General features: G+C 53.9%; 1 protein-coding gene across 3 annotated transcripts in view; it reads left to right on the forward strand.

Moving 5' to 3' along the window:
* The window catches only part of PARVB (parvin beta), a 114508-nt gene that overhangs the window by 17155 nt on the left and 75600 nt on the right, over positions 1–21753 (forward strand). The window contains exon 1 of one of the 3 annotated variants that reach the window (XM_029205598.1): positions 14250–14448. The exons of 1 other annotated variant lie outside the window; for it this stretch is intronic. In XM_029205598.1, the coding sequence (XP_029061431.1) occupies position 14448 (1 nt within the window). In that variant the 5' untranslated portion in view covers positions 14250–14447. Of the gene's footprint in view, positions 1–14249; positions 14449–20396; positions 20451–21753 lie in introns of those variants that run through there. One more of the 3 variants, XM_029205599.1, reaches the window with a different exon arrangement.

Raw genomic sequence — 21753 nt, forward strand, 5'->3', positions numbered from 1 at the left:
TACGCAGCCCCTTGGATACACCTGATTAAAAGAGGGGTGCAGAGGGCACTTACCACCCTGGGCGTGTCAGCTGGAGTGGTGTGCTAACAGGACGGTTCTGCAGAATCCCTGGCGGGACCACAGGGTCTTCTCATCGGCTCGTTTCCTTCATGGGTTCAGGACGGCGCTGCTGGGGACTGGAAGGCTGAGGCTGAAACCGAGCAGGACCCTGTGGGCTCCTGGGCACGGAAGCCTTTCTGTACCACCACCCCCCCGCCCCGTTTCACGTTGGCAAGACTCCAGCCTCCAGGACCTTCCCTGAGTTCCAAAGGGCAGGTTCGAACAGTTGCCAATGAAGGGAGGAGCAGCTAAGAAACCACGTGGGGCGAGACTAACGGGACCAGAGAAGCGGCCTTGATTAGCAACAGGGTTTCGTACTCAGGAACCCGCGCGGGGTCCTGCTCGCTTTCAAGGCCAGAGTCTGCTGACCGAGCCTCAGGGACCTTATCAGTGAGGGCGGGCGGGGGGGGGGGGGGGGAGGCAGCTGGATCTCTGATGACCCTGAGGGTTAAGCGAGGTCCTACACGGAAGGCTGGAGCACAGCCCGACCGTAGGGCGGCCTGGCGGGAGCTGTGGTTTCTCTTCCTTCTCATTTTGGTTGCCTCCCCCTCCTCCGCGCTCACAGCAGCATGTGGGGTGTGGGCGTGTTGTGATCCCATTTTGCAGATGAGGAGAAAGGACAAGAGAGGAGAGGCGCCCCACGGCTTGCCCGGGAGGAGCTGGGATGCATGCGAGCCTCCGCCCACTCCTCGCTGTGGGCGGTACTTGGAAGCTCAGGAGAGCATCTGGGCCCCCGGGCACCCCAGGGTGTGGTTATAACGACATTTGGGGGAGTGACTGTGAGAGGATGGGCCAGACTTGTGGTTCTTCTGCTGCCTTCTATAGGGACTGCTGTGAAAATGCCATGAGTCACTCATTCATTCATTCATTCATTCATGCTTTAGTTGAGCAGCCTTGGGAATAGAGCCTGGAATGTGCCGGTACAGCCCCTGGCCCGGGTGGTCCCAGAACAGGCAGACCAGACCCACCCCCCACCCTCATGCACTTCTGTTGTTGAAGCTGCCCAGTCTGTGTACTTCCTTACAGCAGCCCTAGGATAGGAAGACAGTGTCTGGTTGGAACATGGAGGGAGTGGCCAGGATTGTGACGGGCGAGTCCCGGGCCCCTCTCTGGCCGTGACCACCGTTGGCAGAGGTGGTACTGTCCGCTCAGCTCGAGGATCGGTGCCAGGCCAGTCATGCACCACGGGGGGGCCTGCTCCGTCCTGGGCCTCTTTCAAGATGTATTTGTTTCTACAGAGGATGCCTGGCAAAGTAGTCCAAGTAACGGAGCTTTGCTGCGGCGTGACAGGAGGGCAGCAGGGCTGTTAACTTGGGGGCGTTCGGTGCCGGGAGGGGTTGCTGTTTGGAGCAGGGTGTGGCCCTGGTCATGGGTATCCATCTCCCCACTGACACTCGGGGTCCCTCCCGTCCCAGAGATGTGTGAGAGCAGCCTCTTCCGGAAACCCACCGAAGAGAGACAAAACAAAACCTCCAGACCAAGACAAACCAGGTCTGGGGCCTTGCATTTGAATGGGGTGAGACCTAAAAGAAATCCTTTTTACTTCCTTGCGGAACGAGCGGTCTCAGCTTTGAGCCAGAGAGGCGCTGGTCAGGATCGTTTTGGTGGTAAGTGACAGAGACGCAGTTGCATGATTTCAAGGCAGAAAGGTTTGGCTTAGGTAAGCGAGCCTTAGAAGAGACAGAAGGGGCTGGTCTGGGGAGGCCTGGCTCAGAGATTGGCCCTGGTGCGACCCTGTCCTGCATGTGTAGCTCACATCCCCCCCGCACCAGGGGCCCCGCCTCCCCTCCCCCACCCCCGAGTCAGGTCACAGGTGTACCCTCAGCACCGTGTCCTGCATCTTGTGTGTTCCATCCTGTCGCTGGGGCGGGCAGTGGGCCGTGCTTAAGACTGGATGACTCAGCACCGAGGTCTCCAGCTGCAGGTCCAGCTCTCTGGCTCCAAGGCTGTGCCCCGTGCTGTGCCTCCTCCCCAAAGACATCAAATGAGAACTGAGCCCCCTTTGCCGATGAGGGAACTGAGGGGGCGGGAGCGGGTGTCAAAATGACGGCCACCAACCGTGAATGTGATAGATGATCAGTGTGAAAGGGCATCCCTGGTGGCGCAGTGCTTGAGAGTCCGCCTGCCGATGCAGGGGACGCGGGTTCGTGCCCCGGTCCGGGAGGATCCCACGTGCCGCGGAGCGGCTGGGCCCGGGAGCCGTGGCCGCTGAGCCTGCGCGTCCGGAGCCTGTGCTCCGCAACGGGAGAGGCCACAGCAGTGAGAGGCCCGCGAACCGCAAAAAAAAAAAAAAAAAAAAAAAAAAGGGGACTCCTTTTCTCCCGCCTTTCCTCATTTCAGGCACTGGCCGAGAATGGAAGGTCCGTTTGTCAGGGTAGCTCCGGTCTGATTCAGTTTGGAAGTTGTTCCACACTTTGAACTGGGGTAAAAGTATCCACCCAGTGAAAATGTGAGCAGGGGACACACAGAGTGCAGAGGCCGACCTGATGTCCCCAGCGGTGGACGGCCCTCTGAGGCTGCGTGCCCACTGCTGTGGTGGCCCCATCGATTGCTTTTATTGTCCTCGGTGTTGGAGTGAGACAAGTTGAAGCACGATTTCGGAGCGCGTTGCAAGGAACTCTGGGGACTGTGGAAGCCCTGGAGATTCGAGCTGGGAATCAGACTCACGTTGGTGCTTTGTTTCTATTAAAGGCAGCAGATTTCTGCCCAGGACGCGGACTTGGCGGCCTGGAACGCGGAGCGAGTGGAGCTTAGCGCCTGAGCGGTTGGCACTTGACTCAGCCTCTGCTTGTCTCTGGCGGGGATTGGATCTCGATGTTCCCACCGTGAACGAGCCCAGCGCAGAGTTTCACGGGCATGCAAGGCCCTGGCTGTGTGCCCGGCGCTGGACTTGCCCAAATTCCTTCCTGCTCCTCCTGGCCATCATCCATAGAGGGGTCTGCAAACTTTTATTGCAAAGGGCCAGACAGTGTGGCAACTATTCAACTCTGCCCTTGTAGCCAGCAGGCAGCTGTGGAAATACTAAACCAATGGGCCTGGTCGTGTTGCAATAAAGCTCATTTACCAGATTAAGCCGGGGACCAAAACTGGCCATGGTTTGCTGACCCCTGATCTATGGCATAGATTCTACTCGCTGGATTTGGGTTATGTTTTTAGTCCCTTCTTTCTTTTTTTTTTTTTTTTTAATTAATTAATTTTGGCTGCGTTGGGTCTTAGTTGCGGCATGCAGGATCTTTTGTTGTGGTCTCTTTGTTGTAGCGCACGGGCTTCCTAGTTGCGGCGTGTGGGCTTTCTAGTTGTGGTGTGCGGGCTCAGTAGCCCTGCGGCATGTGGGGGACTTTCCGCCAGGGAAGTCCCTGTTTTTAGTCCTTTCTGCTTTGTTAAACTTATTTAAAAAGAAGTCCCCGGGACTTCCCTGGCGGTCCAGTGGTTAAGACTTTGCCTTCCGATGCAGGGAGTGTGGGTTCGATCCCTGGTCGGGGAGCTAAGATCCCACATGCCTCGTGCCAAAAAACCAAAATATGAAACAGAAGCAATATTGTAACAAGCTTAATAAAGACTTTGAAAATGGTCCACATTAAAAAAAAAAAAAGAAAAGAAATCCCCCAACCCCCCTGCCCCACAGCAAGGTTCCTCACCCTTTACTCTGTGTGCAGATTGATGGGAAGAGGGATACAAGAGCTGAGACTGATGGGAAGAGGGATACAAGAGCTGAGATTGATGGGAAGAGGGATACAAGAGCTGGGTCACTTGTCCCCTCTTAGCTCAGTGACCTTGAGCTGGGCTCAGCCCATTCCCTTCTCTGAACAAGGGGATTGATGGCAACGCCTCCCGCACCGATCTCCTGGATTGCTTGAAGAATTACACTCGATAATGTGTGCGAAAGGGCCTTGTGAGCTGTCAAGTGTCTTCGAAGTGTGCACACGTTTGTCGCCAGGTGCACGTGTGGAGGAGCACATTGGGCAGAGGAGTGAAAAGAGAATCCGAGGCCAGGGCAGGCGGGGACTTATTTCTGCTTGTGCCACGCTCACGCCCCTTTCGGGGGCCAGGTGTCTGGCTTTTGCTGTCTAATCTGCGGAATCGAGTCCCTGGCGGCCCGTGTTTCTCCCCCGTGTCGCCGGCTTCCGAGCTCCATCTGTGCTGAGTGACGGCCACGCAGGGAGAAGCATAGATCTTCCGTGACACTTTAGCCATAAAGGTCCTTCTGTCGGTTAGTAGAAAAGGTCTCTTTTGACAGGTGCCATGTAATCAAAGACATGTGCTTCGTGGCTGCAAGTTCCCTGCTGCAAAATAGATATAATTCTTATGAAGCGAGAGAGATGGCCCAAAAGAGCTGTTCCACCACTCGGGCTGTTTATAGGCACTGGGGGGATTAATGACAAAGCGGACAATGTTCTGCTGGCCCAGCTGGAGCTGGATATGGCCTGTGACTCCATCCCTGGGCTTTTGGCCACAGGCTCGACCTGTGCCAGGTCAGCGAGCACGTGAGCACATGATGGTGGCGCGTGGGCGTGTCCGTGCGAGCGTCCAGCTCTACCCCAGCGGGCAAGGGAGACAGGCAGCTACCCGCTTCCCCTCTCAATGGCAGAAACCCTGTGGATGGTCAGCTCTGCACTTAACAAATGAAGCTCAGGCCAGGAAGCGCTTCTTTTTTTTTTTTTTCTCCCCCCGCCCCGGCCACGCCGCGCTGCATGTGGGATCTTAGTTCCCCGATCAGGGATTGAGCCTGTGCCCCCTGCAGTGGAAGCTCGGAGTCTTAACCCCTGGACCGCCAGGGAAGTCCCCAGGAAGCACTTTGCTTATGTGAATGTTGTCAGCAGACCAAGAAGGGCCCGGAATGGAGCATGAATGAAGATCTGTGTTATGGGGTTGAATTGTGTCCCTCCAAGAGCTGTTCAGTTCCTAATCCCCGGGGCCTGTGAATGTGACTGTTTTAGGAAATAGGGCCTTTGCAGACGTGATTAAGATGCAAGTAAACATGAGGTCATCCTGGAGTAGGATGGGCCCTAATATGACTGGGACCCTTAGAAGAGGAGGGGGAGAGACAGTGCCACGAGGCGAGGAGGCCGTGTGAGGACAGAGCAGGGTTAGGAGTGATGCGGCCACAAGCCAAGGACCGACGGCCACAGCCAGACGCTAGGAAGAGGCAGGAAGGGTCCTCCCCGGGACCTCCAGGGGGGTACAGCCCTGCCCACACCTTGATCCCAGACTTAAGGCCTCCAGACTGTGAGTGAGAATGTCTGTTGCTTTAAGCCACCCAGTGTGTGGGCGTTTGTTGCAGCAGCCCCAGGACACGAACACAGTCTCAGCTGGCCTCTGACCTTCCGGTTGCCTGGTTCTCCAGCCAGTGCGGCTGTGAGTGAAATTCGAAGGTCACAGGGAGAAGTCAGGTTAACCTGGAGGCATTGCACGAAAGCCCCGTCGCCCGAGAGGTGGTGTGAATGGGGACCGGCAGGCCACGCTTGACTTGCGCAAATGTTGCTGGGTAGACCCAGGGGAGACGGAGGACTTCAGCCTACTTTCCTCACCCGGTTCCGAGAATGCAGAAAGAATTCCTGTTCCTGCCATCACCCCAGCCCTAAATCCCCCACGCCTTGAAAATATTAAAAGACTGTGTTATGGTTTTCGTTAAGCATTGAAAAGTCAGCCATCTTTGTCTGTAAAGGTCCAAATACTCGAAACTCTGTGAGCCATCTGGTTTCTATAGAAACGACTAAACTCTGCCCTCGTAGCATGAAAGCCACCGTAGACGATGCATAAATATACAGGTGTGGGTGTGTGCCAGTAATAGCTCATTTACAGAAGTGGGTGGTGGGCTGGATTTGGCCCACTGGCTGCACTTTGCCAATCCCTGGTTTAAACCAACAACAGAAGAAACCCCGTTTGTATGACAAGTTCTAGTTTCTAGAATGTTCTTACAGAGACGGCCATTTAACGTATTCTGTTATTGCTACCTGTGCCTTTTACAGGGACCCCCTGAAGTGAGTATCAGAGCGTAATGTGGACATTATGGATCAGCAACCACAGTTACTCTCCGTGTGAGAGGAGGGAGGGCCTGGTACCCAGGAGGTACTGGGTGTGTCTTTTCCCAGGCTCCCTCCTTCTTGGGAAATCGGGCGTTAAAAAATAGATCGTGACACAGCTTGACTAGCAGTGGCCCCGAAGTGAAAATAACCCGTATGTCCATGGACGGAAGAAATTAAGCAAAATGTGACTTATCCATACAAGGGAATATGACTCAGCCTTAAAAAAGGAGGAAATCCTGACACAGGCTACAACAGAGATGAACCTTGAGGACGTTATGCTGAGTGAAATGAGCCAGTCACAAAAGGACAAAGACTGTGTGATTCCGCTCACCTGAGCACCAAGATTAGTCAAGTTCATAGACACAGAAAGTAGAGTGGTGGTTGCCAGGAGCTGGGGGGAGGGGGAAAGGGGAAATGGTTGTTCAATGGGCACAGAGTTGGGAAGATGACGCGTTCCGTAGATGGTGGTGATGGCTGCACGGAAGTGTGAATGGACTTAATGCCACTGAACTGGCCACTTAAAAATGGTAAATGTTATGTATATTTTACCACGATATTTTATTTTATATTATTTTATTTTTATTTATTATTTTTTTGGCCACACCGTGAACTTTGCAGGATCTTAGATCCCCGATCAGGGATCGAACCCATGCCCCCTGCAGTGGAAGCGCGGAGTCCTAACCACTGGACCGCCAGGGAAGTCCCTACCTCAGTTTTTTTAAAAATGAAAAAGTATTGTGAAGTATATTGCACTTACAAAAGCGTCTACATGTGTACAGTGTAAAGTATAATGGAAAAGTACCCACGGTCCTACCACTCGGCTTAGATAACGCTGTCTGCACCCCTCCCCCTCGGGGCCTCTCCCTCCCAGCAGAGGGGACCCACTGCCATTAGCACCTGTGCCTTTCCTCGCCGTGTGGTCACACATGCACATGCTCTTCTACGTTTGGGGGCTTTGCCTGACTTTGAACCTTACGTGCCTGGAGCCACTCTGTGCATGCCCCCCAAGACTCTCGAGGTCGCCCACGGCTCAGCCTAGCTCCGCCGGGCAGCCACGCCGCCCACCTTGGCACGCAGTGTCACATCCCTCCTTGGACCGCTGTCACTGTGGAGCTCAGGAGAGGGTGATGCGGCGCCTGGGCTGCACGTGGATTTGCTCCGGCTGAGTTTTGATCTGAGGCAGGGGGGCAGGCGGGGACGGAGCTGACTCTGATGCTCGATGCCCGGCTCCTGGCTCTCCTCCTGATCTCCCCTGGTGAGTTACTGTACCTCTCTGTGCCTTCGCCAGTTTTCCGAAGCGGGTGATGGGACAGCACCAGGGTGTGCGGGTGACCATGTAAGATGCCCAGAGAGGCAGCTGGGTGAGCTCGGACGGCGGAGTGCTTGTTGGACGGGCCCCATGCTGGTAGTTTCTCTTCTTTTGTTTTTTTTCCGGCTGTGCCTCTCGGCTTGCGGGATCTTAGTTCCCTGACCAGGGATCGAACCTGCGCCCCCTGCATTGGAAGCTCAGGCTCTTAACCACTGGACCTCCAGGGAAGTCCTCTCTTCTCACTTTTTTGCTGCTTGTCTCAACCTGGCAAAAGTGCTCGGCTTGTAAGCTCATCGTTCCATTTGAGGGAAAATTAAACACATTTAAGAGCAAATTAAATTAGGGGATTTTGATCGTTAGCTGAGTTAATTATTTTTGGAAAAATGTAATGTACCAAGCAGGATATAGCACATGGTGGCATGCTCAATAAATATTTGTTAGAACAAAGGGTAATTTTACAAGCCAATCAAGTCATATATAATGGGATTATTTGGCTCTAAAACGAATGAAGTGGCAGTAGAGCAGTAACGGCTGCTAAAGATCATCTGTGTGCTTGTAGAACGTCCGGAGACAAGAGAAGACGCTCGTGCTGGATCTCAGCCCAGAGTGAGGCCCAGAGTGAGCTGGCACACTGTGTCCCAGGAGGGGTGCAAGGGGCATCTATGCCCGTGGTCCGAAGCCTGAATTTTTCAGTACTATGAGCAGACCTGTCTCGGGGCCGCACCTGCCTTAGCCACACTCAGGAGCCGGTGGTAGAACTGGGATGCCCACTTCGTAGGTTTTTTTAAAAAAAATTAATTAATTAAATTTATTTATTTTGGGCTGCACGTGGGCTTTTTCTAGTTGCGGCGAGCGGGGGCTACTCTTCGTTGCGGTGCGCAGGCTTCTCATTGTGGTGGCTTCTCTTGTTGCGGAGCACGGGCTCTAGGCACGTGGGCTTCAGTAGTTGTGGTGCGTGGGCTCAGTAGTTGCGGCTCACGGGCTCTAGGCACGCGGGCTCCGGTAGTTGTGGCGCACGGGCTTAGTTGCTCCGCGTCATGTGGGATCTTCCCGGACCAGGGCTCGAACCCGTGTCCCCTGCATTGGCAGGTGGATTCTTTTTTTTTTTTTTTGCGGTATGTGGGCCTCTCAGTGTTGTGGCCTCTCCGATTGCTGAGCGCAGGCTCAGCGGCCATGGCTCACGGGCCCAGCCGCTCCGTGACATGTGGGATCTTCCCGGACCGGAGCACGAACCCGTGTCCCCTGCATCGGCAGGCGGACTCCCAACCACTGCGCCACCAGGGAAGCCCCTGGCAGGTGGATTCTTAGCCACTGCGCCACCAGGGATGTCCCCCCGTCGCTTGGTTTTAAATAGCACCTGTCACTCTCCTTGTGGTATGCTGTTTAGCACGATGCGGGGGGTGGGGGGTATGCCGTCCCAGGTCGCATTTTCCTCCAATGCGACGACTTCTCTACTTGTCATGGGAGGAGACCTTGCTTATGTTCTGAGAAGGTGGAAAGGACGTTCGGAAATGGAAGGTGGCTTCTCGCGTGAGAATTTTGTAGCTGGTTGTCACGGGAGCATCTTTGGCTGCAGGGTCTGGGGCGAGAGGAACTGCCTTCAATGAGAAACTTGTAAACACTGGAGCAGGGGAAGCTTGGGCTGAGCCAGAGGTGAAGGAAATTGGTGGTGAGAAAGGTGGGTGAAGGCGGGAGCTTCGGGGTCCAAACCCTGGGGTTTCAGGTGTGGGTGTGAGTTACGCCCAGTGGGGCTTACTGGGTGAATGTCATCTGGTGACCACAGCTGTATTAGACATCCATACCTACCTGGAAGTTGGAATAACCTTGGGTTCTTTGAGCATGGGCCAGGGAGACACAGTTTGATGTCTCTCAAGCAAAGCAGAGGAAGAACTGAACCAGCTGGCCAGAGTGAGCTGCCGGATTTGGTTCATTCCTTCTCAGATACAGTCGTTCCTCTTCCTCATGGCAGCTGTGTTCCCTGGTGATGCTGAGCCTCTGCTCCTGGGCAAACGCAGAGGGAGGTTTCTGATCCACGGAACCTTGTTTTCTATGTGTTTCTGTGTAAAGACACCTTATTTAATATGTATTGCTGATTCAGTAACGTTGAACTCCAGGCCACCTGCACTATGACACGTGCCTGAACGAAGTTCATCTGACACATGTGTTTCTTCTAGAAGGCTCATCACAGCATTCTTGCACGTGGGGACGCTAGACAGCACTTCACTACGCTTGGGACCATTTTAAACAGTGAGATCGCCAACAAAACGTGGCACTAACTGGACTACGAGAAGGATGCTTGTTCATCGTATGTGAGTGGGATAATGTCATCTGGGAACACGGGCATCAGGCACTCAGACTTTTGGCTGCTCTGCACGCACGTGACTGCGAATGACCGTGTACGTGCCAGGAGGACCGCGTGGGGGGGTTACAAATAATTTTGGTGAGTAGGTAGAATCGCAGATACAGAATCCACAAACGGTGAGGATGGACCGTACCTTATCGGACAAGCTTCTGTGTTTCCTCTGGGCCTCCTTCGGCTTCGTGGTTTGGAGGCTGGCAGAGGGGGATGGCCGGCTGGGAGAGGGCTCTCTGGGGCACGGGGGTCCCAGGGTCAGGCCCCTTCCCACGGGCGTGGGGTGGTCCAGCACTGTTACAGCCGCCTCTGGTCCGTTCACTTCTCCAAGGCTGCTGTGTGGGGATCCACACTCAGAAAGGACAGGGTCTCTTTGCTCTACAACAGAAATGAACACAACGTTGTAAATCAACTATACTTCAATTAAAAAAAAAAAAAAAAGAAAGGACAGGGTCTGTGCTCTCGAGGACCCGGCCGTAGCTGTTCCTCATCGAGGTGGAACCGCCAGCCCCCAAGCTTGTAGCCACGCCGTCCTGGCCGCTTGGCGACAGTTCAGTCACCGTTGCGGTCCTGTATGGGGGCGTGTCACCCGGGCGGCCTTGTCTTCCCAGCCCTGGATTCTCGGATTACTTTTCCCTTCGTGTGTTTTGAGGAGGGAATAACACATGACCTGGAGCAGAAGGCTGTGTTAGCCGGGCAGGCAGCGCACGGGAAATACCTGTGGACTCGGGTTTGTTGAAAGGCTCAGGGAGGTTCCCCGAGGCTGGCGTTAGTGCTTAGGAGCTTCTGGAGCTTCGGATCCTGAGGCCCTTGGAGGTTGACGGGCATGACCTTGAAGGGGGGCAGACCTCCGGGGCAGGGCTGGCGGGGTCCCTGGCTTGGAGGCGTGCGGCTGTGAAGCATCACGCAGCTTTGCAGCTCATTCTTTCCGTTCACTTCCCGGGTGTGACTGATTGTACGAGCCGACGGGGGCATTGGCAGGGGAGGAGGGTGGCGTTTATCCGGCTTTCCTTGGGTGGCGCCGGGTGAGTCCCCTGGAGCACCTCTGGGGGCGCCCATCCTGGCCCCTGGGAGGCTTGTCGGAGGCCATCCTCGCTGAGACGGCTAGCAAGAATGAGAATGCTGACGCAGCCAACATGTATTGAGTGCCTGCTGCGCACTAGGCAGGTGGCTCCAGTGGGATCACCTGCTTTGAAGTCACCATCCAGGTCACCCTCTTTCCTGACATCTTTTGTCCTTCAACTTAATGTGTTGTTTTTTAGAACTTAGCACTTGGGGAATTGCCAATACAGTGCCCACGATCGATTCAAACAGAAGGGGGTAGAGAAGCGCCTTCCTTCCGGACAGAAACGTTTCAGTAAAAAGGTAGAACTTGTACTTCTTTGACTTTTCATGGATTGTATTGAAATGGGTGTAACCTGCCTGTAACAGGAAGAAACAGTTAAACCTGTCTAGAAAATAAACTTACTGGGACTTCCCTGGTGGCGCAGTGGTTAAGAATCCACCTGCCAAGGCAGGGGACATGGGTTCAATCCCTGGTCTGGGAAGATCCCACATGCTGCGGAGCAACTAAGCCCGTGCACCACAACTACTGAGCCTGCGCTCTAGAGCCTGTGAGCCACAACTACTGAAGCCCGCACGCCTAGAGCCTGTGCTCTGCAACCAGACAAGCTACTGCAACGAGAAGCCCGCGCACCGCAACGAAGAGTAGCCCCCGCTCGCCGCAAGTAGAGAAAGCCCAAGCGCAGCAACGAAGACCCAACACAACCAAGAATAAAAATAAATAAATTTTAAAAAAAAGAAGAAAATAAACTTATGGTTACTGGGGGTAAGGGGTTGGGAGGGATAACTCTGGAGATTGGGATGGACATATATATGCTGCTATATATAAAATAGGTAACTAATAAGGACGTACTGTATAGCACAGGAAACTCTACTCAATATGGGAAAATAATCTAAAAAAGAAAAAAATATATATGTATAACTGATTCACTTTGCTGTACACCTGAAAGCAACACAACACTGTAAATCAACTATACCCAATAAAAATTATAAAAAAAAGAAAAAGCAAAAAAATCCCCAAAACAGTTAACCTGTGCTTGGTTTAGTCTGAATTAATTATCTTAGTAAAGTGTTGCCTCTGTCCCCTTGCCTGTCTGTGTAGCACGTAGCATCCTCTGAAATACCGTATTTACTTATTGATTGACTTTCCTCCCGCTTTGAAGCTGAGGCCTCTGTCCTCTCGCTGCTGTGCCTGGGCTTGAGTGACGCCTGGCACGTAGTAGGTGCACAGCGCATGCCTGGGTTGGGGTCCTGACCTCGAGCAGCCTGCTCCACCCCTCCCAGCCTCAGTTTTGTCATCCATTAAGTGGGGATGGTAATAAGAATTCTTTCTGGCTGCCTTAGGGGGCTGTGATGAGGGTCAAATGAAATAATGAATGTGCAGCCCCCTATTTTATTCTAAAAATGGCACATAAGGAGCTGGGTTTTGCCTGCCTGGCCCAGCATCACAGAATCCCCAGTGCCTCGCAGGTAGGAGGCTCTGGATGCATAGATGGTGAATGAATGAAATGAGAGCTGCCCTGCAGTTACAACTGTCAAAACCTGACTCTTTACGATGACACCATGGGGCTCCTGATTCTTTTATAATTTTTTAAGCACAGCCGTTTTCCTTTAAGAGCTGGGCAGTTTTCCTTTCGTGACTGACCCTCCGTTATTCTTGCCCCCCAGGAGCTGGGTGCTGGCTCCGGGCATTTGCTTGGCCGAGCTGGCAGGCGCAGAGGTGCTGAGATGCCCCTGCTCCCGCCCCAGCTGTCCTCTGGGCGCAGACCTCCGCGGGGCACTCTTGGACGTGGCTGTTCCGGGTCTTGCTTTCTGAGCGCCCACAGGATACCCTCGTCCTACTTGAGCTGAAGAGGCGTGTCCTCGGGCACCATAACGAAGTACCACAGCCTGGGGGGCTTAAACAGCAGACGTGTTCGTTCAGGGCTCTGGAGGCTGGACGCGCGAGATCCAAGGGCCAGCAGGGCTGGTTTCTCTCCTTGGCTTAGGGGTGGTGTCCCCACTGTGTCCTCAACGTGGTCGTATCCCTCTGTATGTGTCTGTGACCTCATCTCCTTTTCTTATAGGGGCACCAGTCGCATGGGTTTAGGGCCCACCTATATGACCTCATTTAACCTTCATCACCTCTTTACAGGCCCTCTCTCCAAACACAGTCATCTTCTGAGGTCCTGGGGGTTAGGACTCCAACAAATGGATTTGGGGGGAACACAGTTCACCCCTAACAAGCTCCTTCATCAGGTGGCCCCAGTAGAGGAACCGTTAGACCACGATCAGCTTCGGTACCGTATCGGCCTTGGGTTCCTCGCAGCTGCTGCCTCGGGTCCCAGGTATCGACTCTGGATTACTGTTGGTTTGCACCAAGTCTGGGGGGATCCCGTGCTGCTGATTCCTTTGCCTGGGCTGGGGTGGGTCCACCGGGCAGCGCTGGGAGCAGGTGGCCATGTCCCATTACTGCCCGCTGTCCCGAAGCCCCTGCTGGTGGTGGGCCCGCTCCGGGTACCAGCGTCCCTGTTGGGCTCACATACTCCCTGCCTGAACAAACCTGGGGATTGGTTGGTCATTCAAGCCACATCTACAGGAAGCATGCATTTCCCTCGGGAGCTGGGGGATTGCTAATAACTGTCATAAATAGGAGCGAGTAATGCCTCCTACCAGGAACCATACAAATGCATTTATCCCTGAAGCAACCCCACAGGGTTGGTCATTATTATCAACCCCATTTTACAGACGAGGGAACCAGGCACAGATGGGTGGCCCGCCCGGATCACCCAGCTGGTAGGTGACTGGTTCAGCTTTGAGGCCAAGCAGTGTGTCCAGCGGCCAAATCGAGGAGGAGTTTTGGGCAAAGGTGGGTGTGGTTCTACTTCTGCACCCTCCCTCCCCATTCTAGCATCTTCCCCTGTCCCCCCACCCTGAGAAGCCAGTGCTACAGGAAGCACATCTGCCAGTTTGGGTGGCCTCAGCTCCAGTAGGGCTTTGTTTCTGGTGTTTGATTTCTGTTGTCTTGGAAACGGGGTGACAAGAGTTCCTCGTTAGCGCCGGTCCTCCTGATGTGGTCGGCATCCAGGAGATGCGGCGTGGGGACACGGGCCTGTGTTCTGTGTTCTCTTTGGGGTTGGGACAAGGAACCGGGTTGAGTCCACTCTCGGACCCTCCCGTCCACCTGCCTGGCAGCCGGGTCTCCAGGCCCAGGCCGAGATCGAAGCCTTATCAGAGGCCGAGGTCTATTGTTCAGCTTTTTGCTGAGCCAGACAAACACGTCTGAAGTCACACACAGGAATGGATACTCCCTTCCTTCCTTCTTCTTGCCTTGTGGGCTTGTTTCCTGGGGAGCAGCTTGCCGTGAAGCCGTTGGCAGCAAAGATAGAAATAATATTTTGTGGTTAGCAGTGTCTTATCGTGTAAAAACAACCCCGTCCTCCCGGCAGCTTGATCCCCTGTGGCCTTCCTCAAACTCACCCAAAAGGGGCCTTTCCCTCGAATTGCAAGTCACGGCAGCATCCCTGCCCGCGCCCCTATGTGACCTGGTGTGTGTCTCCTACGTCTCCCCGCCGATTCCCCGCTGGCCTCAGGCTCACCTGCAGTTACCCGCTTCACCAGTGAGTCCTCCCCGGTTTCTTTCTCATCGTTTGCAGCAGAAGCTAAGCCCGGGCCAGCCCTATTCCCTCTCTGCTTTATGGGGGAAGGTCATTTAGACCAGAATGGACCCTGGACTGGCCCTTCGACTTTCCCCAGGAAGGTGGCAAGGGTGGATGTGAGGACAGTGGGAAAAGGGGGCCCTGGTATCCCCCTTGGCCCAGATGGACGGGTGCCTGATGTGCAGGATGAAGCGTGTTGGGAAGTTTCCAGCACTCTGGTGGGTCATGTGGGTCTTTGGGCCTAGGTTGAGGAAAGGGGTTGGGAGCATTTTCAGGGGCAAGTTGCAATTAAGATTTTTTTAGGGCTATCTGATATGATGGATTTCTCTTTAATGACCTTTGGGTTCCATCTTTCCCTTTAAACTGGATGTTCTTGGCCAGCATCTAGCTCTTCTTGTCATCACTGGATAAGAGATTCGTTCTGCCTTTTCTTCGGAGGCAGCGTCAGTGGAAGGGGCTTTGCGTCGGGTGGTCTGCCCTGATTAGCACCGGTCATGGCAGTTGGCGTGGTTCCTCTGATGCTTGGCTTTCCTGCCTGTGAAATGGGGACAGCGGTACAGCTGATGTGTGCCGAGCTCTCTGGCCCCAGGGTCTATCCCAGTCTCTTTACGTGCTTTGTCTCGTGCAATCCGCATAACAACTTTATTTTACAGCAGAGGAGACTAAAGCACAGAGAGGCTAACTAACCTGCCCAAGGTCACACAGCAAATGGGAATGGGAGTCGGAGTTTAGTTGGAGCTCTTAACCTCGGCTTGAGGCTTGAAGGCCATCTCCCTGGGACCTGCTGGGGGACAGAGTGAGATGATATTCAAATGCTCCTGTGTCTCTGACACCAAGACGGCTCCCCCATGTGTGCCTTCCCGTGTGATGGAATATCGGTCACACATCCTCCCTGGGCTGTGCCTGGTGTTTCCTTAAAGAAAGGGACACTGGTGCCCAGGTTTGCAGGTGACCAAGGTAGCCCTTCCTTCGAGGACACAGACTGATTTTTGTCTCGGTCATTCACCTAGGTGTGTGGGGACATTTCTAGGGGAGACACCAGCAGTCGAGGGAGGGGCGTAAGGAAACTGAATGCAGGGAGGATCTGAGTTCACACTCTGAAGCAGCTCTTTGAGGACAATAGACTTTACAATAAAAAGCACAAAGTGATTGAACCAGGCCAAGTGGCCCTTCCTGGGCAGTGCCAGGAGGGGATGGGGGATGAAGGGCCGTGGTGGTTGATGGAGGGGCAGACCCTGTCTGCTCTCCCGGTGCTATGATGGACTTTGTTCCTCTTTTTTTTTTGACCGTGCCTCATGGCTTGTGGGATCTTCGTTCCCCGACCAGGGATTGAACTTGTGCCCTTGGCAGTGAGAGCGCTGAGTCCTAACCCCTAGAACTGCCCTGGACTTTGTGCCTCTTGCATTTTCTTCCCGAGGGGGTGGATTGCTGAGTTCTCCACGCTCCCCTGGGAGAATCGCAAGGTACACGGCACAGTCAAGGATCTGAGAAGTCCTGCAGAAAAAGACACCTGTTTAGCCCTGCCTCACCCAGTGTTTCCTCCAGTCCCTTGACCCTGGCTCAATTCACACAAGACCTGTGAACGTCCATGTCTGTGGAACTCACTTGGGGAGATAACGATGGGGACCAAATAAACAGGGAACTTGCTCGTAGATCTACTGCCGTTTTCCCATTTTGCTCAGGTCCTGTTGCATTTCAAAAGACTAATTTGAGAGCTGTGCTGCAGTGTGTTTTCGCCGTCTGAAAAGTACAACTGCTGATGCAAGGAGGAGGTCTGTTAAGTCTTCTGTTAGGAAAGGGAGGGATCCCCAGGCTGTGAAAGCCCGGGGACCCAAGCCGAGGGCTCCCCCTCTCTCGTGGCTCTGTGGCCACCCGCCCCCCCCCCCCCCCCCCCCCCAGCCTGCTGATCAGCCACGCTGCTCTGTCTTTGTACTCAGAGGTCTTTTCTGGAATAGCTCTCGTCATCTGTGTGTTTTGTCCCCTCCTTCCTGGCTGGTGATGCTGTGTTTGAGGACACAGAGGTTATGCTTGGGCTCAGGTCAAGGAATGTGTCTTTATTCTGGCTGCCCTGCTGGTGAGACCTGCAGGGTAGATCCCAACTCCATTCCTACTACCCGTGGGACCTTGACGGTATCTTTCCAGTCAGTAAAATGACAATGACCGAGGCAGCCCGCTTGCTCCATCAAGGACCCCTGAGGCCTTCCCCGCCTGCCCAGAGCGAGAGTGGGAGAGCCAGTCAGCTGCCTCCTCTTCTGTATCACTGCCGCCTGCTGCTTTGTTCTGCCTCCCCCTCCCCCTCCCTGCTAATTACCTGCCTACGGGATCCAAGACTGCAAGAACTTGCTAAGATGTAAGCGTCTGTGACTTCCCCACATCTTTATTTTGTGGAGAGGACTTTGTAGTTGAGTAGATTGGTTCCAGTGGGAATGCCAGCATTTAGCTCCCTCCTTGGCCAAGTCACCTGCACGTCCGGCCTCCGTTCCCTGGTCTGTAGTGGCACCCCTGTCCCCGGCTGTCCCCGGGAGCCTGAGTGGGCTCATATATGAGGATGTGGGGTGGGCAGGCCCTTGATAGAGGCAGACTTCCTTCCTCCCTGGTGCGGGCCCGTGGTCTCCATCCCCACCCTGCAGGCCTTTCTGGGTTGGGGGGTTTCAAGTTAGGCACGAAATGGGACAAGAGAAGGGAACTTGAGAATGAAGAGCTGGTAGTTTGCTGAAAGGGACTTCAGAAGCGCCCTCTCTCTTCCCAGCCTGTTAGCCAACGTCCTGCTACAGGACGACGACCCAGGGCAAAAGAACAACTTCCCCTACCCTCTGGGAACGTGAGGTTGGAGACTGGCACCCTCTCTCTCTGCCCTGCAGGCCAGGCTCCTTTAAGACTCAACTCCAAGGTTGCCTCCTCCAGGAAGCCCGCCTGGGCTGTCATCCATTCCCTTCTGGGTCCCCAGCATCTTCACCTACCTACATTATTTGTGTCCTGGACACTGAGGCCCTTGGGTCAGGGCCTGTGTCTAAGTCATTGCCCAGCCAGCCCGGCACCAGGCCTGATACGTTCACTAAGTGGTTGTTGGATGAGTGAATGGACAGGTGCAGACAGAGCCAGATCCCATCATGGTTACACCGGAAAGTGTGCATTAAAAAAAAAAGATTTCTTTTATTGAGTGGAGGAAATTTACATTTACACCTGAAACTAACACAACACTTTTAAAATATATATTTATTTATTTATTTGTGCTGCGTCTTAGTTGTGGCTCGCCAGCTCCTTAGCAGTGCCATGAGAACTCTTAGTTGCGGCTTGCATGTGGGATCTAGTTCCCCAACCAGGGATCGAACCTGGGTCCCCTGCGTTGGGAGCATGGAGTCTTAACCACTGTGCCACCAGGGAAGTCCCTAACACAACATTGTTAATCAGCTATACTCCTATATAAAATAAAACGTTAAAAAAAAAAGAAAGAATGGATTTAATAACCTTCTACATTTGCATTTTAACACCTAAAACTTGCAACTATTTGTGTATGGTGCCCTTTGTTGAAAAACATAGCTGCTTTAAAAATATAGCCACTAAAAGGTACAAACTTGCAGTTATAAGGCTAATAAGTTCTGGGGATCTAATGTATAGCACGGTGATTATAGTTAATTAACTGTATTACATACTTAAAGCTGCTAAGAGAGTAGATCTTAAATGTTCACACCACAAAAAGAAAATTGTAATTATGTGACAGGATGGAGGTGTTAGCTATGGTGGTAATCATTTTGCTATATATAAATGTATCATACCAACACATTGTTCACCTTAAATGTATACAACGTTATATGTCAATTATATCTCAATAAGGCTGGAAAAAATAAAGTAAAAAACAAGTGGATTCATATAGCTGCCCCTACTTTCCCCATCCCCTGCCTCTCTGACCTCTCAGTCACCAACTACAAATAAAGGGAACCAAGAGACGAAGTGTGTCCCTCCGTTATTTTCTCCAAACAGATGCTTCCATGCAGCTGGGGAAGTGGGACACTCGTTTAAACTTGGGGTACACTTCAACAGAAGGCTTCATCGCTCATAGAAGGCACAGAGGGGGCCCAGGAGGGGAGGGAACATCGCTGTGAAGGGGAGGAAGCGGGTGGGCCCCAGCAGGCTTCCGTCCGGGACAGGCTCAGGGCGCGCCTCCCTCCCCTCCAGCTATGCCGATGACCAGCTCGTACACAGTAGGTCCTCAAAACTCTCACAACGTACTTGCCGAGCATCTGCCGAGGGCCCGTGCCTGGCATTTTACGTGTTCTGTCACGAGTCCACAACCCTGAGGGAGAGGAGGTACGGTTAGGATACATATTTTACTCGGGATTCAGAGGACATCTGTTGAAGGCCTACTGTGTGTCAGACCCTGAGCTGGGCTTTGAGGGTACAGACAAAGGACCCTGTGCTCGGGGACTGTCTGTTCAAGCTGGAGACTATTTTTTATTTATTTTTAAAAATTTATTTTATTGCAGTATAGTTGATTCACAATGTCGTGTTAATTTCTGCCAGACAGCAAAGCGATTCAGTTATACATATATATAACAGTTTGCAACTGCTATGCAAAACTCACAATCCCTCCCTCCCCCACCCCACTCCCCCTTGGCAAACACGAGTCTGTCTTCTGTGTCTGTGAGTCTGTTTCTGTTTCGTAGATAAGTTCATTTGTGTCATATTTTGGACTCCACGTATAAGTGATACTATATGGTTAGCCAGCCTCCTGCTGCAGGACGACCCAGGGCAAAAGAACCCACTTCCCCTACCCGCTGGGAACGTGAGGATGGAGACTGGCACCCACTCTCTCTGCCCTGTGGGCTAGGCTCCTTTAAGACTCGACTCCAAGGTTACTCTTTCTGACTTATTTCACTTAGTATGATAATCTCTGGGTCCAACCATGTTGCTGCGAATGGCATTATTTTTTTCCTTTTTATGGCTGTGTAGTATTCCACTCTCTATATACCGCATCTTCTTTTTCCATTCATCTGTCGATGGACCCTTAGGTTGTCTCCATGTCTTGGCTATTGTGGATAGTGCTGCTGTGAACATAGGGGCGCATGTATCTTTTTGAATTATAGTTGTGTCCGAATATATGCCCAGGAGTGGGATTGCTGGATCATATGGTAGCTCTATTTTTAGGTTTTTGAGGAACCTCCATACTGTTTTCCATAGCGGCTGCACCAACTTACATTCCCACCAACGGTGTAGGAGGGTTTCCGAGACAGACAATTTATCAAAACATAAAATAACAGAGTGATGACTTTGGGGCAGGAACGAAGTGGGGTGCTGTGCCAGTCACCCAGGGGACTTAGGGGTGGGTTTAGGAAGGGCTCCCGGAAGCATGAGAAGGGGCTGGTCGTTCAAGGCTGGGGCGAGGCTTCCGGCAGATGGACCAAAGGAAGCCTGGCCCCGTTGGGACAAGCCCTGTTGTTTTGAGCTCCGTGGTCCACTCTGTTGACCTGGGGGAGCCATGCCGACAGAAAAAGTTCTGTGACCTTAGCTCTGTGACCCCGTGCTCGGGTCAGTGGAGCCTCCGGGCAGCAGCTGTCCGGGCCGCTCAGGGTGTTGGCTCACACTTGGCTGGTTCGGCTGTCCACGCCTACCCCCAGCTGTCACCAGGGTCCAGAGCTCTCACCCTGCCAGAGCCTGTGGCTTCCTTGGGAGGGAGGGTGCCCAGTTGCCAGGGCAACCAGAGGTGGGAGGCCAGGGCCTCAGGCAAGCAGCTGAGCTGCTGCAACCCCAGGGATCGAGCACCAGGGCAGGCTGATCCTGGCCTGTGGTGCAGAACAGCGAGGACCCCTGCTAGCACCTCGCCCCCTAGGCAAGAAGGGGGTGCAGGTTTGGGGAGCATCACTAATCGCCTGGTCCCCGTGCCTCCCCGCTGCCTGCTGCAGCCCCGGCCCGGCTCGAGAGGGTGCGTGGGCGATGAGCGTCTGCGAGTGGCTGGCACAGAGCAGGTAACAAAGGTGGGTGGACACGGCTGCGGGGCTCGCCCCTGCCCTCGGGCCCCACCTCGTGTCCATACCGGGCCGGAAAGCGGAGGGATAGAGGAGTCCAGGCTGCCCTCTGTGCCAAGGACACCCACCCTGTGGGCTCCCTGGGGGCTGGAGGCTCTGGAGACAGGGACCCTGCCCAGCCTTGGTCCTGAGGCTGAAGGATGCCCGTGCTGTACTTAGTTAGCACTTACGGTTGGCAGAGCCAGGACAGCCGGGATGGGGTTTAAACCGCATGCTGACCCCAGGAAGTGGGGAGCGTAAGGCCGTGGTGCCGTGGGATTCCGGCCTGTGTGAAGGTGTGAAGGAAGGTGCCGGACTCCCTGTGGGTGCCGCGCGGCTGTGCAGTGTCGGGAGCCCGTGGCAGTCTAGCCTCTGGGCTCCCGAGTCGGGTCCAGCAGCGCTTCTCCGCCTCAGCGCCCTGCACGTTTTGCAGGGTTGATTCCCCGTGGGGCGGGGGGTGGCGGACACGGCAGGGCGTCGAGCAGCACCCCTGGCCTCTACACACCAGATGCCAGTGGCACCCCCTGCTCCGGACGTGGTTGCCTCCAGTGTCCCCAGACCCTGCCACACGTCCCTGGAGGGCAAACTGTCCCTGGCTGAGAACTACGGAGCTGGAAGGAGGTTGCCCCCATGGATAGTGTCCTTAGGGCCTCCACCAGACCCCACCTGAGCTCCCACCCCAGGAGTAGGGGGTCAAGGGAAGGGAGGACTCCCGGCGACCACTGAGCACTTTTTCCAGGGCCCTCGGTACCTGGGTGCCCAGGATCTGCCCGGAACACACACACACCTGCACCCCCTGTGACCCGGAAGGGGTCCCCTGCTGCTCTTTTTAAAAATAATAATAAACTTTACTTCTTAGATCAGTTTTAGGAGGTTCCCAGCAATACTGAGCAGAGGGTGGAGATTTCCCATATACCTCCCCGCCCTGCCCATGCACAGCCTCCCCGATTCTCCCTACCCCCAGAAGAGTGGTGCACTTGGTACCATCAGTGAACCCACACTGACAGATCAGCGTCACCCAGAGTCCGTAGCTGACATGAGGGTTCATTCTTGGTGTTGTACATTCTGTGGGTTTGGACAAATGTATAATGTCATGTATCCACCATTACAGTAACATACAGGGTGTATTGTATTCACTGCCGTAAAAATCCTCTGTGTTCTCCCTATTCATCCCTCCCTCCCCCAATCCCTGGCGACCCCTGATCTTACTGTCCTCATAGATTTCCCTTTTCTAGAGTGGCATGGAGTTGCAATCACACAGTAC

Source organism: Monodon monoceros, unplaced genomic scaffold, assembly GCF_005190385.1.
Source record: "Monodon monoceros isolate NGI ecotype Baffin Bay Population unplaced genomic scaffold, NGI_Narwhal_1 Super_Scaffold_6, whole genome shotgun sequence".
Lineage (NCBI taxonomy): Eukaryota > Metazoa > Chordata > Mammalia > Artiodactyla > Monodontidae > Monodon > Monodon monoceros.